At 36.4% G+C, this 11644-nt stretch overlaps 2 protein-coding genes across 3 annotated transcripts; one reads left to right on the top strand and one right to left on the bottom strand.

Annotated features, from left to right (window-relative positions):
• Nucleotides 1-394: 394 nt before the first annotated feature.
• LOC126795864 (photosynthetic NDH subunit of lumenal location 4, chloroplastic) lies at nucleotides 395-4455 on the top strand. Of its 2 annotated transcripts, none has more exons than XM_050522600.1 (5): nucleotides 395-835; nucleotides 1596-1688; nucleotides 3513-3573; nucleotides 3660-3728; nucleotides 4099-4455. In XM_050522600.1, exons 1-5 carry the CDS (start codon nucleotides 443-445, stop codon nucleotides 4200-4202), a joined length of 720 nt encoding a protein of 239 aa, XP_050378557.1. In that variant the 5' UTR covers nucleotides 395-442; the 3' UTR covers nucleotides 4203-4455. The 2 variants fall into 2 exon arrangements, with proteins under 2 accessions (XP_050378557.1, XP_050378565.1); XM_050522608.1 differs by having other exon boundaries at nucleotides 3513-3569.
• A 2545-nt stretch (nucleotides 4456-7000) lies between these two features.
• On the bottom strand, nucleotides 7001-7930 carry LOC126787916 (heavy metal-associated isoprenylated plant protein 23). Its single transcript, XM_050513839.1, has 2 exons — nucleotides 7560-7930; nucleotides 7001-7460 (listed from the first exon to the last, which is right to left on the bottom strand). The coding sequence occupies exons 1-2, from the start codon at nucleotides 7717-7719 to the stop codon at nucleotides 7162-7164; spliced, it is 459 nt and encodes a 152-aa protein (XP_050369796.1). The 5' UTR covers nucleotides 7720-7930; the 3' UTR covers nucleotides 7001-7161.
• Nucleotides 7931-11644: the final 3714 nt, after the last annotated feature.

The raw sequence follows: 11644 nt of genomic DNA on the forward strand, positions 1-11644 counted from the left end.
AAAACTTTATCATTATAATTTTCTGTACATATTTACCTAAAATCCTCTCACCTCGTCTCCGCAAACCGTTTGACCTTGATTTGCTTTGGCTTCTATTGTTGAGTGAGATTTTTTTTTTATCAACTAAGATTTTTAGTTAATTGAAAACTCAGTTTTCGATTGATGGAATCATAGTTTAATTTTATGGACAAAGTACTGATAATATGTGACCTTTTTTTGATCGAGAACCACTAGATAGAGGAATAGTTGGACACACTTTTGTTTTGTTTTTTGTTTTTTGTTTTTTGTTTTTTTTTGAAATTTTCTTGAGCATGTACAAATTGGAACAAGTTATTAATTTCTCTTATCCCAAGCAGGCAGGCATTCTAACCACCACTCCTCGTTCCCCCTTAAATCAAGTGTTGGCATATTTGCGAAGCCACACAAACCCGCAAAGCTCCAGATGATAGCATTAGCTATACACCCAACAATGACACTCTCTGCTCTCACTATTGCTCCAAAGCTTCACCCCCACATTCCCAAAACCTCATTCCCTCCTTCTTCTTCTTATTCTTCTTCCTGTTCATGCTCTTGTTCCTCATCAACTGAAAACAATGCTAGAGTGAGTTTGGAACCAAATGCTGTGAGTAAAAGGAATGTGCTCAATGTGGGTATTGGGTTGTTAGCAGCTTCAGTTATGGCATTGTCACCTTTGGAAGCTAATGCCACGAGAATTGAGTACTACGCCACCGTGGGCGAGCCTCTGTGTGAGATGAACTTTGCTCGTTCTGGCCTTGGTTTCTGTGATTTGTCTGTCGGGTCGGGTGTGCAACCTCCACGTGGCGAGCTCATCAATGTGAGTTTCTAATCTTTTGTTTGGTTAAGTTTTAGTTCCGAAGGAAATCTCTTCTGGGTTTGGTTTTTGAAATGGATAGTCTAGAAATCTTGAAGCTTTGTTGTAACTGAGAGACCTTATGTAAGAAAGCTATAAACTCCGGGTTACTAAACTAATGGGAAATTCTAGGTGAAATTTATAGCATAGAATGAATTGTAACCAAACTGCATCTAGAAGGTAGAAGGAGGATAGGTTGCAATGGGATTTTGCTTCTGATCACGACATTAAAGACATGATTTGGGTTTTTGATCCCGTGTAAAGATGTTGGGATTTCCCTGATTCTATAAAATCATGTCATTCCAGTCAGTAGGTTTAAATATATTATCATGACCCCTTAGTAGTGTTGCTCAATTTGTTCGACTCAGTTCTTTAGTTATATCATTCTTGGTGGTTTAATACGGTTCGATTAGAGACACTTAATTGGTCTGAGAGAAACTCAATAAGTTTTGTTTAGCTCAATCTATAACCAGTTACCAGCTTAATTTCTTATTCATATACCTTCAATTTCGGGGATACTGAAATGGCATTGCAACTACCACGGATTGGGATCAATAGACTAACAATTTTGAGAAATCTCCATTACTTAGAATCCCAGAAAGAGGACCAAATGAATGATCTATTCCTTCGCCTGGGCCTCTCTAAGACTTTCAGTCAGTTAGATAATTCCTTCAGTGTTTGCAAAATAACTTCATTACACACTAACCTGTTCACCCGTTTTCAGATCCACTACACTGCAAGATTCAGTGATGGGACAGTCTTTGACAGCACCTACAAACGTGGAAGACCTCTCACTATGCGTATTGGTGTTGGCAAGGTATGAAGTTGCTATCAGAAATTTATTAAGGCTGACCTTATAACTAGACTGCTAGGCATTAGTCTCTCTTTTTCCATTTGACATTAACATGCTTGAAGATTTAGATGTGGGAACATGGAATACAGAGTACAGACCACGGACAAAATCTTAACCGGAGTATATAGTTATTAGCGTATTTTGTCTTCTTATCACATAAACTACTTACATCATGTAGGTGATTTTGGTGAATCGATGAGTCTCTACCTTCTGTTTTTCTTAGTTGAGATGCATTTTTGTTGATATAAAAAGAAGAATGCATTTTTGGTAGATAAGTTGAAAACTCACAGGAAAATAGTATGTGGATTCTAGCTACTTCAACTTGTACTTTGAAAGCAACTGAAGTTGGGCAATTCAACATCTCAGGAAGGGATTTTCACATCGTACTGAAGTGATTAGACCACTGTTAGAAATCCAGAAAATGAATAGACAATGAACACTGATATCTGTTCTTTTTTCTTGCATTATCTTGTTTTGTTTTCCTGCTACTTGTGATTCGTATGACATCATATTTTATATTCTTTTGATTTGACCTTGACCAAGTGATCCATGTTCCTTTTCGTTTTAAAGACTTCTTCTAAGGTTAAAGACATGATTGATTGAGGATTATGGTTGATATATTTCATACCCGTAAATCCTTGGATCTCTTATTAAGTTCATATTTAGTAATAGATAACAGTGCTGAGGCTGAGAAAATGAGGTAGGAGAAAGACTGCTTTAGTACCAACCTGATAGTAGGCATATAAAAAAAGAGAGAAAGGGATATGGAATAGAGAGGAGAGGCAAGAAGAAGAACTAAATTACAGTGAATTTCAGATCAAAGAAGTTAGGTCTTCTAACCAATAATCATCATGTAATTATTCAAAGAAAAAAAAATCATCAAGTACTTAAGAGGTTTCTGAAGTATGTGACGCTTAGGTCATGACAAATCCAGCAGTCAAGAGTGGGTGCACATGAATTCAAATCATTTTCTTGCATCTGTTATCCTTTTTCCACTATTGGACTAAACTCAAATCCAATATCTCAATTTTATGGTACAAACTGCATTAGTATTTTCTCAAGATCTTCCATAATGTTTAGGCATCATCATCAAAGATTAAGGTTCTCAATTTCCAGCCACTTTTAAATGACAGGTGAATCACATACCAATAGTTGAGGCATTTAGTAAATTTAGAACTCCGCACGTGATGTTTATCATGAAGTGATTGAATCCTTATATGCTGGTTTCCTCTTTCAAGAGATTCTAGAGTATATCTTTCTTTTAGTGTAAAAGCTTCTCTACATTGCATGATGTCTACATCACACGCTTCAACTCTTGCAGAAACCCAACAGTCTTCACTGCTGCAGTGTCAATAGTAATCTACTCAAAACGATTTTCTGCCCTTCTTTGTGGTTCAGCTATATTGTTTAGGCAAGCTTAGTTTGAGTTTCTGATAGTATCTTGCCATCCTTATACTCATAGCGAATACCAATTACTTAGGACATTTACATTCTTATTGATTTTCATAGTTATCAAAATAAAGCCAACTCATTTTAAATTCTAGCATATAAATACTTGGCACCTAATTCTAATTCTCAAATAAACTATTTTATTTTCCTAAATCTCAAGCATGGTATCAGCCTCTAGATGTGATTGTCAACAGCTTTTTTCATCTTGTATACATATCTATGCAGAGAAATGAATATACAGGGATATCGAAATGTGCTTAGTTCAGATTATCAGTAAATCAATGTTTATCACCTTATAGTATGCTTATATAAGTGTATCATATATATTACGGTGTCCAGGTCATTAAAGGCTTGGATCAAGGAATTTTTGGTGGTGAAGGTGTGCCTCCGATGCAAGTAGGTAAGGTTATCTGAATATTTGTCTATTTGTTTTTTCTCATCTGCATAAAAAGGAAAACAAGTCTCACCCAATAAAATATTGCACAGGTGGGAAACGGAAACTTCACATTCCTTCAAATTTAGCATATGGGCCAGAACCTGCCGGATGCTTTGCAGGTGAAGTTCTACAATCATGAAAATTCTTGCGTCTATAGTTTTTGGGTCAGGCCGCCATGGTATCTTGACCCTTGTCATCATCCAAATCATGTTAGTGTTAAGGCCATAAAAGCATTTATAAATACTATTCAAAACAATTACAACCCTTTTATCAGCCTTTTGTAATGTTATTGTTATGAAGTTGATACTTTTAATTCGTATATCGATTGTAAACTTAATGTATAAAATGATTTATTGCCATGCTTTCTTACAGTGTGACATTATTGAATTTTTCACCGGAGAGTGAGGAGAAATGAGGTCATACACCATCAACTATCATGACAACTGTTTTGAGAAACTGATATATCATATATGTATATTTCTCTTCTAGGTGACTGCAATATACCTGGAAATGCTATTCTTGACTACGATATTAATGTTGTTGGCATCTACTCGGGAAATAGACCATTACCTACAAGCCTACTTGGGAAGTAAAGCATTGCCTATTGAGTGCATGTCCTGATTTTCCATGAGGTAAAGCACAATTTGAGACAGGAATGGAATAAGATCACCTTTTTTCACGCTGGGCTTGCAGATCAAAGATCCACACTCCTTTGATGAAAGATAGCCTCAGCATTCTATGTTGCGAAACCGGTAGCACCCCGACTCTTAGCTATATCTTTTTAAATTCTGGATAGTGTATATAGCATTCATTACCTTTGTGGTCTATATAATAACACACTGAAACTTTTCACCCCCAAATATTACATGAATAAAAATTTATCTTCTGTGATTTGTGTACAGCTGCTAAGCATAAAAGATAAGCTACCTAAGTTATTTTCTCTCATAGGGTATCAAATCCCATTCTCAGTCCAAAATATAGGGCACATAGGGCATCAGTGAAAGAACATACACCAGAAGGTGTTAGGCTACCTCTATTCTAATACCTAGATTTAGTGCTAGAGTTCATGTGTTTCTTTTCGTTCTAAGATAGAACCTTGCCTTAATTGGATGCATAATTGGGTAGTACTGTGGGATCATGCATGAAAAGCTAAAATATCAATGGTCCTGCTTTCTTATATATTCTTTTGGGTCTTATTCTTAGTAATGGGATTCATGTGGTTGGTTTGATATATGGCCTACGACACAAACCACCAATATATTTCACCATCAATTCTCCCAAAAGGTATCACGAAATGCATGCCTGTGGGAGATGAGTATTGTGATGCAGTAAGAGATCCGTAATCAAACATTTGAGATTTCTTGTATGTTACGTATGATGCTTACTGAGACCTGGCTTTTTTTTAGAATCTCTAGAATTGCTTTTACGGGCTAAGTCTGAATGTTGGAGGCCTCACTGCTTGGGTACTGCCTCATTTGACATTGTTCTGGTCAGCTTTATGTAAAGGGCAGCAGGCCCCTGTATGTAACAGCTGACATTGCTTCTGGTTTGAGCTTTGCGTTTATTTGTTTCATTTTCTTCTGAGAGATTATAGTCCTGAGACCAAAGACATAAAATACTTTGGAAAACTTAGACCATAAATATCGAATTTTCTTTGGAATTTGGCTACTTGGTCAATGCACAACAAATTAATCAGATTAGTTTTTTTTTTATGGTGTATGAATCAGATTAGTTTTATTTTTTTTGGATATAATCAGATTAATTAGTACTTCTGCTTACTCTAAATCGTAATTGAGCTTAGTGATTCCATTTACTGCCACATAATAGTAACTTAAAGTGTGATTAGACTAAAGATGCTTGTGGTTTCTGTCTAGGGAGTATATAATAATAAGATCCTTACTGTTTCAATCCTCAGGATTATAGGTGGGTCACTATGTTTTACTATGAGATTATATGGTGGGTTTTAGCCTTTGTGCGCAGATGTTCCTTTCAGAACTCTAGGTATGCATAGTAAAACGTATTTACGCTTCCTCTGGATCACAGAAAAAATGCAGAAAAGTAACGTGAAAAAAGCTTAAAGGGAAAAGAAAGCTGATTCTTTAGTTCATGTTTGGTGGAGTAACTAAAAAGAAGGATTTGCTTTTGCCTTGGCAATTTCCTTGCCTCTTTCGATTCTGGAACCAAAATGGTTTTGAATGATTAGCTTTGGTGCCAATGATTATGAATTCTAGGCTATCCCCTTGGACCTTTAACACATGAGGGCTAGGACGTTGGTTTTCACACATCTCTGTGAAGCACATATAAGCGAGGCTGCGTAGAGCACCTTGTTGCACATAGATGGTATGGCTCCTCATTAGAATTACAGCATGTTACTTGGTTCTAGCCGAAATACGCTTACTACTGAACGGAAAAATCGCAAAAGTACTCTCACACGGCCACACCCGCTCCCTGCTAGTAGCTCCTTGGTTTGTTGTGTCATCGACACTACTCGGCGTTCCCACTGAATACTTTCTTGTGTTTCCGAAGTCATTGCATTTTGAATGCATGATATCATTTGCACCAAATGTGATATGAGCTTTAGTCACTTGAAATCTACAGAGATCTTTCAGTGTCACACGTTGAAGATGTAATATTTAGCAAGTACTAGCAAGTATTGCAGTTTGAACTAGGACCACTCTTTCCTTGCCATGAATGTTAGTTTTGCTTATGAAATGGCAATAGCTACCCCCATAAGGTCCTATAATCTCTACATACATATGTTACAGCCAGCTTGCTCTAACTTGTTTAGAGTGAAGATACAGCTGTGGAAGCAAAAGTCACTAGAGGTAACAGTAGCATTCATGAAATATGAACGATGGACAACACAAGATAGAGAGCTCTGATAGGTACCTCATACCAACCCACCTAGATTCTCCAATCACCCAAAACACTGTTCTTCAGCTTTTGAAAAGTACGCTGCTGATTTTGAACATAATATACAGTGGGTCTGGTACATTGTTTACACATTTCCTTGTAATATAAAATCTCGAACCTCCCCACTTAATAGTTAGTACTTAATACCCCATTCCATTTGGTTGATTTTGGATTTGTCTTCTCCAACTATTGGATATCACATTATCACCCACCAATTCCAAAATCATATAATACGCAAAGTTTTGAAATCATAAGCAAAGTTGGGTTAACGTCTCTATCGTACCGTAATATTGTGTTGTTTTCGGATTAACCTAAACGATTTGCGGATAAAAGTTACTAATATGATAAGAGTAATACGTGTATTTCGATTACTAATGTGTATGGACTATGGAGCTTGTTGAACTGTTGTTTGCTTCTTTTAATTGGAATAGAGGCATATCATATGTCGTGTTAGAGATCATCACCCCCAACAAATCAGTAACTCACATTCTCATATATGAGGGAATCCCACACAAAGTTACAAACTTGGGGGAAAAAATTGAAGGAAAAAATTTACCCTACATTCAAAATATTACAGAGGCTTGGAGACTAGAGACTGATCAGAGCAGACAAGGCAGAAAATCTTTGGCTGATAGCTAGCTACATGATAGAGCAGGCATTGGGGTTTTCATCACTGAACATGGCTGTGTAGGGGTCTTCATATCGTGTCATGGTGCCAGTTGTTCCGGTGTTCTCCACTTTCCTGACATAACCAGGAGGTGCCTTCTTGTCATAAGCTTGAGCCATGTAGGGCTGAGCCACTAGATTGTAAGGCACATAAGGCCATATCTCTACCCTCTTCCCTGTAGACTTTGCCTTCTTCAGCACCTTGTTGGGTTCAACATACCCAGTAACACTCACCTTCTGTTGCTTTCTGTTAATCTCCACAGATTTAACTCCTGAAAAAACACCCAGTATTCTGATCAGCCTAAAATTTTACCAGTAATGAGTAATGACAGACCTAAGAAAAAAAATGAAGCAAGGAGAGTTTGACATACCACTTAAAGAAGAGAGAGCCTTCTTGACCTTAAGCTCACAACCATCACAGTCCATTCTGACTTTGAGCTCCACAGTCTGTAATTGCTTCTTCTTCTTGTGTTTATGGCCACCACTGCCCATTAGATCAGTCAAGTACTCCAAAGTTCCTCCAACTCCCATTTTCAGCTTCTAAGGTCTTACACAGAAAACTGTGTCTGAAAGATTGATGAATACTTTGTTGCTTGAAGAGTTTATATATATGGAAGGATAGAAGATGATTGGCTGTGTCTGAACTTCCTGGTGAACAAAACAAGGTATTCTTCTCTTCTAATACAGAAAGACTAAGGCTTCTAAATAATGCTGCTCTGTGAGCTTTCTTTTACTTGCTATGAGATCTTTCTTTAACACACAGGCTCCTTATATAGGATTTTCTGTCCTCTTTTCAGATTCAAACAGAAGAAAGGTAGTGGACCCCTAAAAACAGTAGACAACAGCTTTAAGAACCCAGATATTTTTTGTTCTGCAGGTTGTTTTGGAACTTAAATATAATTATGGGTGGTTTATTTTAATTTGTTGTTTCTCATTAGAGAAAGCTTCATGCTTGGTGATGAAGAAAGAATACAAATAAAAGGCTCCACTTTTGCATTTGTACCCCTACATCTGTTACTATTTGCATGGGCATACGCATCTTGAAGAAAACTTGCTTTGATCATGCACGTACTCATTGTTGCATGTATGATGTATATAGAAATGCCACAATTGAAACTTCATGTATATGTTTAGAGTTTAATAATTGTTGATTTTATACATTTTCGATAAGAAATTACATTTCATTGGCCTAATTCAGGAATATATGTTATTGTAAAAAACTTAATTTGGAGAAAATTAGCGTTCCTAAATGCATAACTCAATATTTGTGTTGCTAAACGAAAACGTAGAACTGTTGAATTGGATAATTGAGTACTAATTGTACGGTTGTTACCTTGCTTGGATATCAACTAGATCCAAAGAAGGGTATACTTAGGCAAACTATCATCAAATTGATGGACTAATGAGAAAAACAAATAACCCTCCAAGGCTCCAAAGATTCGAATAGAAGTAGAAAAGGGATGTTTGAAAGCAATGTTTGATGTGAAAAGAGACTTGCTGAAAGGAGAAAGCTGCAAGAGCCGATGTTTACATTGCTTTCAGTCTCATAATGCTTAATAATATTGAATGGATCATTCACTCATTAAAATAATGGTTATGAAAATGAAAGCAGCTTCCACGTTCGAACAGAACAACACCAGGCACCATTCGAAGAACGATCCCAGGGTGCTGTGAAGACAGATGGCAAGAATCAGAAGGTGGAGTTGAGTGATCACACGGTAGGGTCATGAGCCGGCTGGCTGCCTCCGAATGTGGGTGGTTTGTTTATTCCAATATTAGTCGTCGTCGTCGTCTGGCTGGGTTCGCTTAATTCTGAGCTGTTTGGGGCCTTGGTTGGTCACATGAGCGTTTGCTTAACCTGATGATCGATTCACGAACCTTCAAATTAAGCGTGTAGGAATCCTAACGTGCATGATATGGGGATGAGGTTCCCCAAATATGGAACTTGTTTGGTGTGTGTTGTTTGTATAATGGAATGCTAGCTAGGTCAATCTTCGGTGCATTAATGTATCCAATCACAATGCATTAATGTAATGTATATATCAATGCTAAGTAGGTCAATCTTCGGAGCATTAATGTGTAGATATAGATAAAATAGATTGATTTTAAGTGAAAAGAATCATATCAGCTACATTTAGTGATGAACGAATTAGTATCTACCCACGAAGTTTTTGAGGAAAATTGCAAGATACATTAATGGATCAATATGCATAATAAAAAAAACAATTTTACGTAAGAATAACCTACATGTAGCATGTATAGTCGTATAAATGACCAATTAAGCTAGTAATACTAAGACCATTACACGGGACAATTCAAGTACTTTAGCACCTTTCTTCTCGTTTATTTAGATTAATTTCCACATGGTTTCGCAGAATCATTTATATATATATGCACGAGGGAAACTATTTCTTGCATGTTAAATTTCCCTTGAAAGGATGAATTATATTCCTCATCAAAAAGTCTTGCCGATATGTATATCCGAAAGAAATAAAAGATATCAGTAAAGGAGTTATTAGTGTGCATGAACTGTTCGCTTAGCATGCTAGTTTAACTTCATGAACACAATAACCTTGCACAAATTAAACGCGTCTGGCTACGAACATAGCTGGCGGGACCAAAGTTGATATCTATTATACAAATCAAAGCAAATAAAAAACTTATCAAACCAGTCCAAAAGAAAAAAGATTAAAAAAAACCCCCTCAAGAAAGTGTCCCTAGTTCAATATGTACGTTGGGAGCTTCTTAGGTCCTTCTGTTGTACCAGCCCAGCTTATCCTCTTTTTAAAGTTCATTTTATTAAATTTTCAAGAGAATATAATTGTTCCAAGTGTATAAACAATGTCTCCCAACAACTAGGTTTGTGTGTTTTTTTGTATGCATGTATAATGTTGGTCATTATATTTAGGACTACTCAACTTTGGAATAATTTGGAGCCAGCTAGCTACCAATTAATCAACTAATTCCCTTTTTGAGGGTAACGTTACTTACAAAGTTACAATGACGACTTCTGCATGCTCGACTGCGTCTATGGTTTTGCATCTACGAGCTTCTGCTCATGGGAACTCGATGGCTTTCTGTCATATATACACCGCTCGATAGAATTCTCTCTTCGGCCTCTATGGTCTTGAGTAGCTCAATTCTCTGGAACTATTACCCGTTGACGGTTGTATGACGCATGAGGAGAATTCATTTTACAACCCTTCCATTTGAAAATGGAAAACATGTTTAATTCATATGGAGGATTTCAGTGTAAACATTCATGTTTCAGTTTTTCAAATTTGCTATAACCAACAGCGTTTATGCCAGTACATTTACGAAAATTAGTAAAAAGATGCATTTTCAGGGCTTGAATATTGATCCAAATATTGTTCATGAGGTTCTGAAGCATACTAGTTAAGAAACTTGTGGTGACACACCATTGAATTAATTTCATTTCAATAGTTGAGATTGTAACATGTATTCAATCTATATTTACGTAATTAAGCGTTGAAATTAAGTCAAAAGGTACGCGACCAGTGACCATAATATAGTAATATTCTTCGTACAACCATGCATGCATGAGATTGTTGAGATGCATTATTCATTTTGGTGGTCAAGCCTCAACCTGGATATATAATGCGTGGCATGCGGGCTACAGTTGACAGAATTCGATCCCATCGACAAGTATCGTCATATATAGGAGATTAACGTACACAGCAGGAAAGTTTGTTTGAACCCGATGGGGATGGAAGCCAAACTTAAAAGTGATGAAATGCATTCAATATCAATTTCGACACGATTCGATAACACAATTCGAAACCCGCATAAAATAACACGGGTTAAACTCACATGATTGGAAAGTGGGTCAGCATCGGGTAACTAATCATAATCCATTTAATAATCATGTCAACTAAGAGTCAAATGGTTAACATGAAATGAATCCGCATGACACGATTAATATAAAATCAAGCAAAATTCTATATAAAATAAACATATACACAACCAATTTAAGAAAGTAACATCATCTGTAATATAGTTTTGATAAGTCTTTACTCATTTTGAACTAGAATGTAAGTAATAAGATAAATCATTTTGCTATCTTGTTTAAAATCTTTGTTTTAATTATTTATTTTATGTAAAATTTCACAATATATATATTAAATGGGTTAAACGGGTTGAAAACGAGTAACCTATTTAATAAGTATGTTGAGTTTGAGTTTAAATTTTTGATTATTATATGGGTTTGGGTTTGAATTTATTTTATGACACGCAAAACACTTGACCCGACACAAACTCAACCCGACACAATATATTGACAACCTTACATTCAATACCAAAAGTTGCACTATAATAATTAGGGCCTTGTTCTTCGATCTAAAGCTAGGTAATACTTCTTATTACACAACCAGGACCGGCCTAAGACCAAGACAGGCAAGGCCCAAAACTTAGGCCCCATAAATTGGAAGGCCTCCTC

The sequence above is a fragment of the Argentina anserina genome, chromosome 1 (genome assembly GCF_933775445.1).
Source record: "Argentina anserina chromosome 1, drPotAnse1.1, whole genome shotgun sequence".
In the NCBI taxonomy this organism is placed as follows: Eukaryota; Viridiplantae; Streptophyta; class Magnoliopsida; order Rosales; family Rosaceae; genus Argentina; species Argentina anserina.